Source organism: Vidua chalybeata, chromosome 9 (assembly GCF_026979565.1).
Source record: "Vidua chalybeata isolate OUT-0048 chromosome 9, bVidCha1 merged haplotype, whole genome shotgun sequence".
NCBI classification, from domain to species: domain Eukaryota; kingdom Metazoa; phylum Chordata; class Aves; order Passeriformes; family Viduidae; genus Vidua; species Vidua chalybeata.
Window position 1 is genome coordinate 1581179 of NC_071538.1, and position 17893 is coordinate 1599071.

Consider the following 17893-nt stretch of genomic DNA (forward strand, 5'->3'; position numbering starts at 1 on the left):
CATTGGTTTTCAAGCATTTAATATCTGTTTAAAAAAAAATCTATATATTTTTTCCCATCAAGAAGCTAAAATGAATTGCCATTTAGGACACAGTGGTCACCTAAACCAGTGTCCTCTACAGCACCACAGGAGACAAGAAAAGCCTTTGGGGAGTCAAAGGCTGAAAAGATTTATTGATTTTCTGCTTCAGACTAAGCACATTCAGCAATAAAGAACACTGCATTAATGCAGCTCCCAGTATACACAACACTAACCTTTCCTCAACAGCAAAATTACAAAGAAAGGTTAAGACAACAATTTTCCTTCAGAACATCCTCTTACTATGCCCAAAAGTGATGGCATTCTTTACCCCTGTCCAGTGAGCTGAACTATTCTCTGTTCAAGCAAACATCAGCAGAGACAGGTTCCTGCTTGGTGAGAGGGAGAGCTGTGTTGATCACATAACCAACTCAACAGTGCAGCAGCAGGACATAAAACTTCTGCTACAAATGCACAGTTTGAAGAGGGAAGAAGTCAAAGAATGAGGGTAATGGGCTTCACAGGCAGAGTTCAGGAGAAAATTCCCCCCCACCATTTAACCACTGAATGGGTGTTTTACCTCTATGAAAGAGACACTGACGTCAATCTGCCCACATAGATAGGCTTTTTTTTTTTTTTAAACATTTGAAATTTTAGCTTCAGCTACAAGGCAATGGCACCCGTGTGCATTCTCTGTACAGCTCAAATCCAATGTTACAAATACATAAACTCTACTTAGAGAAAAAAAGAGCAATTTTTTAAACACACACAGAAATGTAAGTGAAATCTGAAACATAGCTTGTACATCTTTAGGAAAAGCAATGTAGTACCACACAGCAGGGAATCAGATTAAATGCTGTACAACTGCTTGTGCAGAAATGCCTACTCTGACATCCACAGGACAGGATGCAGCTCCTCCTCCCCTCGGAACAGAAAGCATTCTCTAAAGGGTTTGTTAGTGGTGCTGAACCAAACAGCTCTGCATCAGAAATGGTCCCACAACTTATACAAGTAACAGCAGCAAGAAATACAACAGGAATGAACAGAGCCAAGCCTCAAAGGTTCCTTCTGACCAAAAGGACAATACCCCTCCAGGTCTCGATGGCACACCCTAACATTCTTCTAAGGACAGACTTTACACAGCTGCTAGCCACACCTTTTGGTTAGCACGTACACATCTCTTCAGTGAAAGCTGGGATAAAAAAATTCACATCAGAGTGGAAGCAGCTGCAAAGAAATCTATCTAGGAAAATATTCATGCCCGAGAATTTGTGCTCAAAGACACCAACAAGAGGAGAAAAGGCTGTTTTCTGTGGTGGGGGCAGTGAGCCTGGGAGCACCTGTGTGTGCAACTGCAGGACCACTTAACAATGAGGATGTGCAAGAAAGAAGAAACACATTGGGAATGAAAGCCTGCTCCTTTAAGAGACGTTCACCCTGCATTAAGATTCCAACTACTTTTACATCTTCACTCTCAGAGCGTTCTCAGCACAAAGCACTGAGCTGACAGCAGCTGTACCGGCTCAGCAGCAGCACTGCAGTGACAGGACAGCCCATCAGCAAGGCCTGGCCAGTGCTGAATTTATCAAATGCAAAGAGGAGGCAAACAGCCACATCTGCCAGGACAGCCCTTCAGGAACCTGTCAATCTTAGAATGCACTCAGCGGTTAGAATAGCGTTAAATACTTTCAAGAGCAAAATATTTTCAGGGCTAAAAAAATTATCCTATAAAATTAGTCATGTCTTACTATTTATTTTATTTATTCTTTATTTAATATTATTTATAATATTATATATTTCTGCATAACATAAGCTGTATTGTCTTCTCTAGTACTGCTCATCTCCAGTATCAGAGATCTGGACAAGTGTATCTACTAAGTTTGGTGTCTACTGTTTGTTCAATGCATAAAGGAACATATAATAGCTTGAATTTGACTTGCTAAAAGCCAGGTCTCAAACTTATGCCACAGGATGGTGAAACAAGTTGGCCATACCAACACTTCATCAGTTTATAGTAACTGTTTGGGTTCTAAGGTGAAAAAGTAATTAGAATACTCATTAATTGAAGAGCCTATGGAAGAGACGAAAATTTCAGGAGGGGCAGAAACTAGGGAAATGCTGAAAAGCAAACTAGACACGGGCTCCTCAGTGAGGTGGTCTCATCATAATGCAGGACTGTAGCTTACAAAGGAAAGCACATCAAACAAATAAACATAATGTGTTTCAGGGGGATTTCAAGGGAGAGTCTCCATTTAGGAGATCTTTAGCACACTAACAGTATTTATTATGTTTAAAAAAAAAAAATAAAAGACAAAATGAAACAGAAAAATGCCCAGTTTGTGTGAAAAGTGATGATGCATCACTGTTTAAAACTTATTTGTAGTTTCAAAAGAATAACTTACATTTGCTTTTCTTTGCCAGTATAGGGCTGAGAAATGTCCTGTGCTCAGATCAGTTACATGGTCAGTATCACACAGGACAAATGGCGACTAATTTACATCAATACCAATATAAATAATTCATACAAAACATAGGGAGAGTCCAGGAAATCAAATAACCGAGAAAAATGTCAATGATTACACAGTAACTGCATTAATTAAAGAGCTACGAACAATTCTAATTGATAGTGATGAATTGTTAAAAAAATCAGAATTGCCTCCAAAGAAAAAGCCTCCACATTTCTCACAAAGCACAGAAACGTGCCAGGCTCAGGACAAGAGCCAGAGTTCTCTTACAGAGAAGCAGAAACAACCCATCTCTTTCATTGTGCCAGACAACATTAGCAATGGCACAAGAGTTCTCCCACTAACACAAAGTCCATCCCAAGACCCTAAACCACCCTCAAATGCAGAAAGCCCCTGATCCATCAGCAGCTAATAAAACAACAGTGGACTGGTAGCACTCCCCACAGGCCTTTATTCCCAAGATTTGCCAAGGAATGTAACGCAGCTTTAGTTGCAATTGTGCCCGAAGTCAAAAGTTTTCCCGGGCCTTGTTCCAACAGTGTTTATTGTTTTACACAACTCCAGCCCAGCACATCAGGAGCACTTGTGGCCCATATTAGCAGCTGAATGACCATGCCTTGTGCAGGAGACCACACAGTTTCACAGGAATACTGACACATGTCCATACAGCATCTCCAAGTTCTGTGGAAAACACACAGAGGTACTCAAAAGCTTTCATTTTTCTTCCATTTCTCATAGTTAGCCTCAAAGCAAAGTGCTAAAAAACTCCAGAAATAGGAAAAAGCATGGTCCAGTGTATGCCTGAGGATGGCAGGCATGAAATATTTCTAACTTCTTTCATCAGGCTTAAAAGCCCATAAACCACACCCAGGTAATTTGTAACTGGGGAACTCCTAATGCTAAAAATATGTATCTGCAGACCTATTTTGCAGATGTGCTCATTCTACCTCACCTGCTCCTGTGCTCACCAGCCCCACAGAGGATCCATCAGCAGACCCTTCACTCACTTCTAAAACATTACAAAGCAAGGTAAGTCCAAGAGATGGGAAATGTACTTTGCATTTACACAGAGGCCTTCTTAGAAATTAAGTCCATGAGAGTTGTCATCACCAACACAAGACACACTACCCTTCAAGTGACAGAACAAAGATAACCCTAGGACACGTTCTCAAGAAGTACTGCCTCAGTTGTGCTTTGATGTTTCAACCATGTGCCTTTTCAATTCAGTAACACAGCAGTGCTTCTACATGACACTGAAATTTGGCCATGTATGTTGCTCCTCATCAACTCCAAGTACAGAGACCAGTTCTCATTGTCAGTCACCACTTGATCCCTCACCTCCTTTCATTAGTTACAGAAGAGTAAGTGTTTTTTTGTTTGGCACAATGTCTGTCAATCAAGGGTCTCCCACAGCTTTGTTCAATAGCCTAACATAATGGGCCTTACAGGAAGATGTACAAGACAATTAATCTGCTTTATTGAAGACCAAAGACACCTATCTTAATTAGGCCTACCAGGCATGCTAAATGCATTTCAGAGGTTGTGGATTTTTAGTGATCTCAGATGTATCAGCTCCTGAAGCTCTGTACTGATCTCTTCAGTGTTTTTTGGAAACCACACAGCATAGATGGCTGGTGCTTAGTTCATGTTTGGTCTCAGTTTGCAGCAACCATTCTTTCAAGGTAAATCCTCCTTCTACTGATGGATCATTTTAATTAACCTGCTCAATCAAGCACAGTAACTACATATTCAGCCCATGCAGTGCATGCAGGGCTTTAGGGGCAAAAAAACAGAGTATCCAGATACCTTCAGGCTGTCAACTCCTCCTCCTCTCAAGCAGGGTACATAAACTTGGTGGTTTTGAGAAGCCATTTCCCAATCCATCAATGTCCTTCACCACCACTGCTGAACTACTGGACCTCAACAGCAAAGCAGGGACACCCCAATTAACCGATCCATCACTTTCAAGTAAGAACACAGGTTGAATTAAGAAAAATTAAAAATAAAGTGTTGAAAATCTTACATAGCACTACAGCTAGCAGCCTAAAATGTCTCTTTGGGTCCCTTTCCCTCCACTCCTTTATGGAATTGAGACCAACTATAAAAAAACCCAGAGGGCAATGTTAAAAAAAATTCTACCCAAAAAGACCCAGCTGTGGGAATATGAGAGTGTTGATTCTAAATGTGACAAAAAAAGGTCTTTTTTAAAAGCCCTTGAAAAACTTCAAATAAGCTGGCAAGGGATTTCAGTCACACTAACTGGGCACCTCCATAACAAATATGCTCAATGCCAGTGCTTAGGCACCACTCAGGTGAAAAAGCAAAGCTTGAGATTTCCTCTTCATGCAGAAAACTGGGGAGAGAGCAGGCTCAGAAATCCCTGTCATTATACTTCTCTTGGATCTGGAAGGTGCTTTCTGTAAGTAGCAGCAGCATTTCTGCCAAACAAGCTGCCAGAAGTTATTACATCTCCCCCATTAGACATCACAGGGCTATGGGAAAATCAGTGCCAAAAACTACTCTGGTCCCAGTGGTGAAGCCTTCCACTAAACAAAATTGGAATCAACAGGTTCTCCAAAGGAGGGAACATTTGAACTCAAGTCTAGGAAGGCACCGACCATCTCAGAGCAATCTAATGCTGTATTTTGACAGCAGTGACAGTACTCCACATGACATTTCCACACAGAAAAAGGTGAGACTGTTCACTGACTCAAGGAAGGAAAATGCACTTCCTAGGATTCAAGAAATCTCTTTCACATGATAGAAAGTTTTAAAATCTCAGCAACGTTTACAGGACTGCAAACTTGCCGTACACAGGCATGAGAACCTGCCAGGCAGAAGCCCAGGGGTGTGAGATGAAGAGTGCTCTGTTTGCAGTGCCTGTGCTGTGCTGGGCTCGCTGGCTGAACAGAGGGGGAAGCTGCCAATGTGCAGGCTCGTGGGCAAGGCACGGTATGCACGATGCATCTGTCCTCCCTGGCAGCCTGCCAGCCCTCTGCTGCATCATCCTCCTTCCATGGGTGAGAATGCCCTTCTTCCTCTGTCCCTTTTAAGATTTTACAAAAGCTTCTGCTATTTCCTGCCCAACGGTGCTCTCTGTCAGTTCCAAGTGGTGGTGGAAGGGGGAGAAAGGAAGCACAAAACACAAAGAAAGCCCAACAATTCTCAGAATTTTGGTGTCAAAAAGAATAAAGGGGATTTTGCAGGACAACTTATTCTCCCTAATCAGATATGTTTGCTTTTAGGAAAGGACTCATTTGCATAGGATGTTGGTGCATGAAAGCCCATCCATTCTCAGGATGAATACTAATGCAGCGAGATTCTGTATCTCAACACAAGAAACAAACAACAAAAATTCTTTACTCACTTTAAATTGTTGTCAGTGCTCTAAATAGACCTTGGCTGTTTGGGTTTTTTTCCAATCACTTCCAGCTGCCAAATGCAATAAACAATGTTTCTTTAGAAAGATTTGAGTAAGGAGTTTTCCTCCATAATATAATCAGAGATAAAAATCAGACTGCAAGGATCAGAAAGAAAACAACATGTCCCAACAAACCAGGCATATCAGCTACATGAAGCTAATTTCTACAGAAATACTTGCATTTAGGAAATAATTCACCTCTTGATACTCTGTCAGGACAAATCTTTTAGATATTGTGAATTCCAAAAACCCAGAAAAAACAATCTGCTGCCTCTTCTCCCAAATCCCACTGTCCTGAGCTGGGATCCATCAATACAGACTTTGACTTTTTAAACAGTAGCACAGTATACAGTCAGCTGTGACACATGCTAGTAAAATCCAAGAATTTTTCAGAAGCATCATGAAAATACATTTCTCTTTTGTAGCAGACAAAGTGTCAAACTGTACAATTACCTTTTTTGGTACAGTACAAGCCATTTCAGATCATTTTGCAGAGCTGGAATGTAACTGGATTCAATTCTTGTACTCCCTCTGGATTATATACACAGTGGGAACTGTATATATATAGAGAGAGAATATATAAAGAGCATGAATTTATTGACAGGAAGACAACTACAGAAGGAAGGGGGAAAGGAGACTGTTTCCAAAACAAGTGATCCAAGTTTCTCAAACAGCTTCTCTTCTCTAGCCATTTTATCCTTTTCTACCTGCCCATTTATCCTTCTCTGAGCCTGTAGTACGTGCAGATTAATATATTGTCCAGGACAATGTAAAGTCTGTTTAGCTCAACAGTGAAATTTAATATTAGCCATGATCTCCCATCTCTCTGCTCACCAGAAACTGAATTATTACCCCAAGAAAAAATTATATTTGAAGTCTGACCAAAAGAGTGTTTTGTGCTGCTACTTCCCAGAACACTAACAAAGCCATTAGGCTGCAGGTCTCAGTCCAGACTCCTGAGTTTCTCAGTCTCTTTCCCAGATCTGACAGACACTGAGGATCTTCTGCCAATGTTTGTTTAGCACCTGAACAAATAAACAGGTGAGCACACAAGGGCACAACACAGCCTCTGATGGATTATGCCAAAATTTCTTCAGCAGCTTCCAGCTTGGCTGATGAGCAGGGCTGGAAGAGAGCCCACTTCCCCCTGACATGCAGCAGAGAGCAGAGATGTCTCTCAGTGCTTCTCATCCTTGCCATGCAGAGCCCTGCCTGTTCCCTGCAGGTGAGTTACAGCTTCAGAGCATCCGCTAGAGCTGAGCACCACGGAATGGATGTGCATGGTTTAGGCATCTGCAGTGCACAGAGTAAATAAGGGACCAAGTGCCTAAGGACACTCTGGCTTTGATGATCTCATCTGTGAGGGCTGAAATCTGTATTACAGCAGAGTGCATCTCCTGCACACCTGAACAAAGAAAGCAGGTACTGAATTAAAAGTGTAACTTCCACACACAAATTATAAAAGCTGACATTATCAGCAGACATTTGGGTTGAAAACCTCTCTTATCTCCAGCTACGGTCTCCTTTACATCCCAGAGGCTATCACAGACAACAGTGCTTGGCAGCACATCAAAGCCCAGCACCCACTCAAATGGGATTTTGCTCCTCTCTAGTTCAATAATGCTGCCTTGTTCATCTCCATGCAACTTGCTGAAGAAAAGGATGCAAGGTCACAGTTAAATAATGCTCATTTCCTGTTCTCAGTGTATTTACACTACAGGTTTACACTGCAGACACACAGCATTAAAGGGATTCTCAGTAGCCTGTTACACACAAGCATAGCAAATGAGGAATTCACAGACTTCTATATTTACTGGAAGGCCTTATTATGTTTAAACCTCCCCCCCCACACACACACACACCGCTCCCCGCCAAAAAACAGTAAGAAAACCAAACCAGAAAAAGCAAAAAAGGCTCTCCCCCTCAAGTCTGCAATCTAGGCACTGTTTGAGAAACCCATAAATACTTGGAGGAGCATCATCAATTTGCTCAGTGATGAACTGAGGGAAGGCAAACCACAAACATGACCTCTCTCTCAATGACTAAGCTATTGCTGGTGCCTTTTTGGGATGAGGAAATACTGCTACATCTCAGCTGTTCAAAGCAGAATCCAAGGCTCAGTTTTGGTTCTACACAGAAATCTAAATCAGCCATCACTCAAACAACAGAAATGCGTAACAGCAAGTTTTAGACAACAATCACAGTTATCCCACAATGATTTGAAGATTATATGCTACCATCCTCCTTTACAGGTAATAGCAAGTTAAAAATAAAGGAACAAAAATCTATATTCTACATACAGGTAAGGCATGTGTGGATACACATGCAGGTAATATTTTAAAAGGTGTTTGAGGTCACACAGTAAAGAGTGGCAGAGAGCAGTGTCCATGCTTCCATGTCTGTGCTGCAATCCATGGCAGCATCACTCCCAATGTTTACTGGTGAATGTCTAAACAATCCCATTGCTAACATCTGTTTATCTAAGCTGGAAATCCTTGTTTGCTATTTCATCTACACAGGAAAGTGACATAAGCTTGAAACATGAGCAGTAATAGCCATCAAGAAACAGCAAGACAACAAAGGTGTTGGTTATTTGTTGATTTCAACACTACAAAATCCCAAGTGTAGGCTCCTTCCTAAAGGCAGCGAGTAACAGGATTTATAATATTATGCAAGAGTCTAGAGAGCCAGACAATCTGTGAAACTTTCAGAAGTGCCTCTGTATTAAAAACCAGGGAAGTCTGGATAAAGTTAAGTAGATTCCCATGGTCTGAAAAAAAGAAAAAACCCAACCCAGACACCTCTCCTGAGATGACTACTCTCCTTTAAAAACGATCAGAGGAGTGCAGCCACCTGCAGCAGCAGCACCTTGATGGATTGAACTCCCACTAACAACTGCCACTGAATCTGCAGCACTGATTCCTCACAAGGCACTCGAGACCAGACCGGGGCTTTTTTGAACATTGCTTTTTGCAGGGTTTTGAAGTTTTTCTGAAGTCTAGAGCACAGACTTCAAATACTACACTTGTATTCACTAAATGCTACAATACCTTGATTATACACAGCATGCTGAAGTTATAGTAAGACTGTGTGTTCTTACACTTTACAAAACTGAAGCATTACTTATTGATTTAGCATCTCTAAACTGCCTGACATGCTGAACGTCAATGCCACAATAAAGGTCAGAGCTCCCTACACTACACCTTGTGATAGAGTACAGCTTTTCTTAATTGGCAAAATTTAAATGCCAAAAATAAAAGAGACAAATCCTCAAAGAAGTTTTAGAGGAAAAAAAAATTACATGTGGAGTGGTAGTGAAAAAACAGCTCTTTTTTTTGCATGTCTGTTTTTTAATACACATTTCCTTTACTTTGTATATATCAATTCTCAAAACTTGAAGGTAAAAAAAAAAAGGATTTTAAGTCAACAATGGAGTTGCATTTAAGGACAAAACCAGGCCACCTGTATCCCATCTAAACAGCCAGTTTGTTCTTCAATGTATAAATGCAAAAACTTACTCAGGGAAAAACCCAAATGAGCCACTGTCTCATTTGCTGCTGTTTCTAATAAATGAAAAACCCAGAACATCCTTGCTTTCGTTGCACCACAGTATTTTGATAACTAGGCTAATATACTTAATACTGTACGCCAAGCTGTACGGTGTCTTAATTAGTCAGGAAAAGGAGTGGCTGACTCCCATTTCCAGAAGATCCTTAAGATTAAAAAAAGAGTACACAGCACCACGTCTCCATTTGTATCTCAGTTTGTATTCAGCCTGACTGCTTAGCTTTTTCCTGCCTGTTTCACAAAAGAGGAGATTTTCTGTAAAAATTTTTTTCTGTCAATGCCTAGTAACTAAAAGAATAAAATATCTACACCAATCTTAATACATGTCCCCCAGGAAGCATCAATCTAAATATGTGTCTACATTATTCAGAGAAATTTTCTGCTCTAGCAGCCAGAGTTTAAGTCCCTTCTCTTCTCCTAATGACTCAACGCAGTCTTTTCACAACCGCCATCTCAAGCAGAACAGAATGAGCTGAGCACACGAGGAACAGTAATTTCAAGAAGAAATAATCACTACATATGTCATAATAAATAGCTCTACTTACATGCAGTGCCCCTAAGATTGTCAAAAGCATCTCAGATCAAAAAGCTGCAAAGCTGAATTACACAATCAGACCTCAGGCTCTTAAAATGAAAGTGCCTGTTTGATTATGACTGACAGGCTTACAATCAAGAGTTCACATCTTTTATAAAACAATTGTTTGGCCTCATGCAGTTTGTATTATACTAAGCAGAAAGGGAAGTGAAGAGCTTTCAAGCTGGAAACCTAATTATTAATTTCTTGCTATTTTTAAGAGTAAAACAAGGTTCTGATTTCTGAAGAAGGAGGCCCTGACAAGGTAGCTTGCTGTCTGTGCTTTCAGTTATCTGAAAAACCCATTTGGCTATAGATGAAATAATAGAAAGTGCTTTCTCTCCAAATACAGTTTACAGGGATTGCTTCCTGCCAGTAGTTTTCTTTCAAGTAACCTAATTATTATCAAAAGCCGGTTTGAAAAGCACAAACAACATATAAGCTGCTGGCCCTGAACTGCTCAGGAGCACAGGAACAAGAGAGGCCGAGTGCCTTCTCCCACTGGCAATCTGCTGGCATTTGTTGTTTGACTCTCCTTTTTGCTTTTGAATCGCTCTCCAACCAACCTCTACCAGAAGGCTGCATTAGATCTTTTGCTTCAATGCTGGCTCAACATTTTCTGGGCACATTTACTCCTGTTACAAAGGGAAGCAGAAGGAGGTAGGAAGAACATTTGCTCTTCAGACAACTTCATTTCCTCAAACACACTCCAGGAGCTCCAGTTATGAACACAGGAAGGTCTAACCCATAAATGGAAATGACTGCTGTCCTCAGATGCTCCCCGGAATCTCTGTTTCCATCTAAATGTAACCAGAATCCTGAGAGAAAAACCTTCACACACAGTCCTTGACTACCAAAAGAAACTGTCTCCTTACACACAGAGGAGCAGTACTTAAAGAGGAAACTCTCCACATTTCTCAGGGGATGCTAATCCAAATAGCAACAGCAATGGATACACTGGGAGATTTGACATTGCTTAGTTCAAAGCCAGCCTACAATGAGACAAGTAGTTCTGGGTGTCCCACAAATGCTGCGGAATCCATCCTCATTCAACACCACTATCTATGCAAAACACACGTGAGCGAATTCCAATATATTCCCTGCCTGCTGGCAGTCATTAAGGATCCCGTGTGAACCTGAACAGGCCTTGCTGCTACCCTGGAGGCAGTGATGGATGTGTGTCATTCAGCAGGAGCTGGCTCCCACTCCCAGGCCACCTGCCAGCCCACACAACTGTGCCACACCAGATTCCTCACAACCCTTCTGAAAAACGATGGCAGTGCATAAACAAGATGGTGGATAACCCTCCATAGCCAGCACATTTCCTAGGAGCCATAAGGAAGCTCTAACTCTTGATACCACCTGCAAGTCAGAAAATACTTTCTATTGTCCAAGTGCAAAAAAAAAGTAATCTTTCAAAAACCAAAGTCTTGTGGAAGACTGAAGCACCCACAGTGCTATAGTGGCTACAGAGAGCAGGGAATAACAACCTGATCCTAGAGTTAAAACCGCCTTGCCAACCTCATCACAGCTCCATTGACAATACACGTTAACAACCAGCAGCATGGTTGTAGCAAGACCCTGGAGGATATCATGCCTTCCTCATACCAATTACAGCTAGTCCCGAAGAAAAGAGATCTTCAGTATCTCTCTGAAGGCTAAGAGTTCAAAATCTACTAATGATAATGATAATGATTCATGTGGTAAAAAAAAAAAAAAAAAAAAAAACAAAATGAAACCAACAAAACACAAAAAAAAAACCCACAACCACAAAACAACCCAATCCAAAAAAACTAAACAAAAGCCATGAGAATTAATGCTGAAACTTCAGAGCAATGCAAGGACTGGTTTATTTTCATGTCAATTTCAAAGCTGTGTTACTATTAGTTAAAGTTGGCCCTGTGGTTGCCAGAGGTCATGCAATATACCAGTAACAAAGAGAAACGAGGGCAGCATGGCTCTACAGGGAGACCTTCTACCTCTACAAGCCACATTAAGACAGATGTGGATGAAACAAACTTGTTTGCAGAGAGCAGCTGCATTATCCCATAAAAACAGGAATACCCTATGGCTTACTAAAAAGAGGCACAGGCCATTTGTCTGCTGATCTAACAAGTAAAATCCCCTTCTGAGCTCATGGATATTTATTAATCTGGTTCTGAGGCTTCACAACCAAGTTTTCACAGCTTAGCCAGGGCACATCTGCTGACCACACGTACTCAGTCTGGAGGAAAGGCACAAACAAAATATCCGTGCTCAAGTCTCCTGGAATAGGTTTGAAACAATGCAGTTTGATGTCATTTTTGCAACAGACTCTAAGGTTGCAAGTCAGGAGGTACTACAGATCGGTTCATGCTGAATCTCAAGAAGTTACTGCATAAAACAACGATGTGGAACTCTGAAACCAGGCTGACAGAATCCAAATTCCAAATCCCATGTGACACAGACATTCTGGTGTTTCATACCAGCCTGTAATCTCTTCTCTAAAGAGACTGTTGTGAAGTGTCTGCAGGCTGCACAGTGAATAACTACACGAGTAAAACAGTTACTGCCCTTACCTCTCCTTCCTAATTCCTCCTAGAAGTGCCCACATCTCACTCGTGCAGCTGGTTCCAGCCTCCCGGCCAAAGAGGCCAGATCAGCACAAAATGCTCGTTTTCACCTTTTGCTCCAGCCAGGCACATCCAGGCGGCTCAAAAGAACAGCTCCGCCTGCGGATCAGATCCCTCTGGCAGCCGAGCAGTGATGAGCATGTGGGAGCAGTATGATCTTCCATCAGCACAGCTGGGTCCAGAGACCGACATCAGCCCACAGCCCACCTCACTCAGCCCCGACCCCAGGGACCAAAACAGCCTCACTTACAAGAAAAATTAAGGTGCTTTTTCCCCTCAGCACGTGTGCTTTGCACAGCTTTGTGGACACTGTAGCTCAAAAAGTCAAAAGGTTACCAAAATATGTTTTAAGGACTTCTTTGAAGAGAACAGTAATAATTGGATAGCCAATTGTGCTTTCTGAGGATCTCATTTATGTTTTCCAAACTTGAGAGACTCGCCAGTACTGTCAACACTAGTAGCTAGCTACAGTCTTCAAGGAGAAAGAAGAGGAAGAACTGACATTTAACACAGTCGATTCTGAAGGAGAGATGAAGAACCACTATACAGTATTTTTATACCGGGTATCAAGAGCTATTGCAGCCTGACACACGGCCAGGTTGTGGAGTGCCACAGCATTTAATATTACCTTCGCTGAAGATCTCCGCACATCAAGTCCCCCAATCACGCACAAGAGTATGTCGACCCTATAATCCGGACTAGGATCGCAGCTCCGCTGCGGGAGCACCACCTCCCTCCGGGAGCCCGCAGCTATTTGAGGCAAACGCAGCAGGAACTTCATCAAACAGCACGTGAAGCCCATGTTTACCTCGGGACGTCTCCAGAGGCACCGCCTGGCCGTCAAAAAGCACCGCCTGAACCGTCAGGCTTCCCCTTTTCCTGTCAGTGATTTGTTAGAAACGGTGCGCATGTTGCACTTGACGATCTTGGAGGTCTTTTCCAACCTTAATGACGCCGTGATTCGAATACCCACAGGCGCGTTGGGACGGTGCGAATTTATATGCGATGGGATGGGAGGAAAGAGCCGCTCAGAGCCAGCACCCCACCGAAATCAGGGTTTGGGCTGTAAACACCTCGTTCCTCTCAGGCAGCGGTCACCCCCGCACACACGGAGCGGGCACACGAACGCGCTCGCACCGGAGCCGCGGCGGCTTCCCCGCAGCGCGCACACCGCATCACGGGCGCTGCCGGGCCGGGGCCCGCCTCGCCACCCCCGAGGCAGCCGCCGGGGGAGGGACACCGAGCATCCTCGGTGGGGACCGAGCACCCACGGTGGGCTCGGAGCCGCGAACTGTCCCCCAAAAAATCCCCTCCTCGTCCATCCCCGCCCCCCCCCCATTAGCCGCTCTGAGGGGTGGCGCGCGCCGCGGCCGTTGGGAACAGCGCGCGCCGCGGGCCGTGTGGGGGGCGCGGGGTGGGGGGGGGGCGCGGGGGGGCCGTGCCCGCCGCCCCTCACCTGGAGACGCAGTTCTCCAGCACGGAGCTCTTGCCGGCGCTCTGCCCGCCTACCACCGCGATCTGCGGCAGGTCGAGCAGGCAGTTCTGGCCCAGCGCCGCGAAGGCATCCTGCAGCCGGTTAACGAGCGGGATGAGCCCCTCCATCCCGCCGCCTCCTCCGCCCGCCGCCGCTGACAGGTAACGGCCGGCGCACTGCGCATGTGTCCCTCCCTCCGCGGGCCTGGGGGCGGGGCCTCCGTGGGGCGGCCACGCCCCCTCCGGTGCGGGTCCCGGTGCCGGTCGCGCGATTGTGCCACGATTGTGCCACGATTGTCCCAAAATCTGGTCTTCCCCCCGTTGTGCCAAAGGCCCATCCACGCTCGGAGTCAAGGGCTTGGATTTATGTATAGTTCTGCGCAGAAAGATGGCCGGGTGACAAATCCACAGAGCCAGCACGACAACTGTCAAAAGTTTTCCCTTTTTGTGGACTTTAACAAACCAAGGCGTTGATGTTTATTGGCTACAAGTTATCTAGTTCGCTTATTAATTAGTGTTCTGTCTTCTGTTGGCTAATGATCCTCTTGCTTCCAGTGCTAATTAGTCTGCATGCTCAGTCTTTCTCTTCAGTTGGTGGGGTTTTTGGGTCAGTGGTCTGTGAGTCAGAGGTCACAATTTGCCCCTGGCAGAATTACCTCTTACCCAGCCAGAGCTGATTTCAGCACAGTTGCTCAGTTTTTATTAGTAGCTTCCTTATCTTGGGTGTTCTGCCAAATATCCTTGTAGCCCCTAAATTCTGCATTCCTTGTGTCAGCTAGGAGTGTTACACCCTTCTCCCCTTTGGTAACCTCTCCCTAGGTCTGAGATAACTGAAACACGCCAAGCCCTAAACCTTAACAAGGCAATTTTACCAATAAGTAATTTGTCTTTCTACCACCTGGACATCACTTAGAGCTTGCTTGTTAGGGATTGCTTTTTCACAGATTGCCCAGAGAGGCTGTGGAGTCTCCCTCGCTGGAGATATCCCAGAACCAGCTGGACACAATCCTGTGCCTGTGCTCTGGGATGACCCTGCTTGAGCTGGGAGATTGGACCAGATGCCCCACTGTGCTCCCTGACAACCTGACCCATTCTGGGATTCTGTTCCTGCCTGAGGACAAGGCCACCCCGGTGCTGGGACACTTGGACACGAGGAGCACGGTTCACCCAGCTCTGTGCGCTGAGCACGAGACCACCGTGCTGCCCCTCTCCCCTGAGAGCCCAGCCCCATCTGGCCACTGGGAAGGGCTGTGCAATGCCCGGGCACAGGCAGGAACGCTGCCAGGGTCAGGCACGTTCCGAGGAGGAGCTGGATCCGGCAGGGCGGGCAGCAGGTGACGGCTCGGGAGCAGGCTGGGAAGCGACACCGAGGTCTAAGCCGTGTCACTGCAGCGGGTTCAATTAAAAATGCACGCTGAGGCTGAGCTAAAAGCTCAGGCACATAACAGAGATGAGATTTAGCTGCGATTACCGGCAGCAGTCACATCATGAAAATATCTGAAAGGCAGGCTTTGGAGTCGTGCAGCGATAAAAGTTACCCTCTCTGTTACAGCAGACACTGGCCTCGCTCAGCGTGAAAAGCAAAACAAAGGGAGCTGTGAACATCCCGCAGGCTGATGGGGACTAACGATCTGGAGGATGGATTATCAAAACTTCTTGGCCAGAGCTCTCAATAAGTGTAAAAAATTACTCTACAGCAGACTGACCTATAACTCGGGAAACAAGGAGCGGTTTTGAATCGGCAGAAGGCAGAGACAGCTTCTCCTTCCCGCTGCAGTTAGATCACAGCCTCTGGGAAAAGCCTTGCCATCATTTCTGTCTAGTTGGGAGCCTGGGAGTTATTGACATAATTATGCCAATTAGCAGCATGATTATTTCTTTCCCGACTCCTGGGCGAGCAAGCTGTGCCAGGAGGCGCTGGAGTAGCTGCCTGGCCTTCCTCCAGCTTGTGGGTTTCTATGGAGGCTGGAAGTTGGGAAGAACATTATGAGTGTCCAGAGCACTTTGTGCTGCCCCCATGAAATAATTAAGATCCGTAGAAGAGCAGCCTGGCTGTAGGATTGTGTCTCCACAGGAGACAAATGAAGATTGAGAAAGGCACCATGCCTGGGGAGCAGCACCATGCCCACCTTCTAACTGATAATCCAGGGAGCTGTCCTTTCTGTGAATTCTTTAAATTACAGCTTTGTCTGCTTCCACAATTAAAATAATATAAATTAGGAAAACAACTAAGATTAGGAAAAGTTTGAGTTATTCCCCCAAGTCTGGGAAGTTTCCAAACCAAATTTTTTGTCTGGTAAAGCAGAGTTAAAGCCATTAAGTGCCCACATTCACCCTGCAACTCTATCACTTAAAAAAATCCAACTTTCCTCCCTCAAAAAAAAAAACAAAAAAAAACAAAAAAAAAAACCAAAAAAAAGCCACAAGCAGCCAAGTATAGATTCCCCCCCTTCTGGGAAAAGCACAAACAATTTCATTATGGATGCTTGTGAGAGGTTTTCCTCATTTTTCCAACACCTCCAAGAGAGCAGAGAAGGAGAGAGGAGAGGCACCCGAGCATATCTTTGGGTCTCTGCTTTTCCTGACTGACTTCTCTGGGCAGCTTGTTCCAAATCCCTATGCAGAGCCTAGCCTGGCTTTCTGAATTTGCCAAGATTCAGAGTGGCTAAATTAAAGGAAACAGGGGTGCTACTAGACCACTGCAAAGCTTCTTGTAACAAATAACCCTGAAATACAAGACCTAAATCAGCGTCAGGGGGCCGTGCAAAAAATTGTTCTCTGGGGGAGCAGTAGGGGCAACCCTCAGGAGCACAGAGCTGTGCTGCTCACTGGTTAACCAGCTAAACACAATCTGGTTTTACCCTGTGGAGCTCAGCTGTGCCCCTAATAATACAATACAAAAATATACAATATTTATAATTTCCTTTTGCTGTGTGCCAGGCTTAGCAAGGAGAGAAAACCTCTGCCAAGCACCTTTCCTGGCACGGCAGGAAGGGTGGGTGCCCTGATCCCCAAGGTGACTCCAACAGTGTGGTCTGATGTCACATGTCACCAGCTCCGGCACAGCCTGCCTGGGGCCCCCAGTCACAGCCTCTGGGGCATTTCAGATCAAGGCTACAGACAGCAAGCTTGTCCTGCCACGACTTTCAGAGAAATAAATGGCAAAAATAGCCTGGCTTCAGGGTGCAGCTGAACCCACAAACTCACACACACACTTCTCCCTAACCAGGCAGTGACGTTAACACCGATGACATTTGGACCAGGTCCCCAGGCTGCTTCCCAAACACACAGCAGTGCAATTCCCTTCAGGGAAAATGAGTTCTGTATAAACCAGCCGAGTGGGGACCTGCGGATGCCTGCAGTGAAGGGCCAGCCACGCTGCCCTGCCTGGGGCAGCAGAGCACAGCAGAGGCTGCTCCTCTCCCCTAAGAACAGGCAGGTCTCTCCAGGGACCTTCCTCACCTCCTTCTCGCTTCAGTCACGAATGCAGTGTTCTGGCAGAGCTTTTCAGGCAGTTAATGGGCACAGAGCAGGAGGAGGTGTGGGCAAGGGGCAGCTCCCAGTTCTCGGCAGCACTTGGCTCTGCAGCGGAGCTGCACGAAGGTGCCAGTCAGCATTATGCCCGTGCATCTGCCAGGATAAGAGCTCAGACCTTGAAGTTGCAAAAGGTGGAACTCAAGCCCGTGAAAGAAAGCCAGAGTGGCTGCAGGGCTGTGATTATAGTGGCTGCAGCATTTCTCCGTGTAAAGAGGATGTGCTTTCT

General features: G+C 44.9%; 1 protein-coding gene across 11 annotated transcripts in view; it reads right to left on the reverse strand.

The window, feature by feature from the left end:
- DNM3 (dynamin 3) overlaps positions 1-14288 on the reverse strand; it is a 171836-nt gene extending 157548 nt beyond the window's left edge. For all 11 annotated transcript variants that reach the window (XR_008432222.1, XR_008432223.1, XM_053949823.1 and 8 more), the window contains exon 1: positions 14114-14288. Coding sequence is in view for 9 of the 11 variants with exons in the window: in XM_053949823.1 (XP_053805798.1) it covers positions 14114-14259 (146 nt within the window). In the remaining 2 variants the exon portion in view is untranslated. The remainder of the gene's footprint in view (positions 1-14113) is intronic.
- Between the last annotated feature and the right edge of the window lie 3605 nt (positions 14289-17893).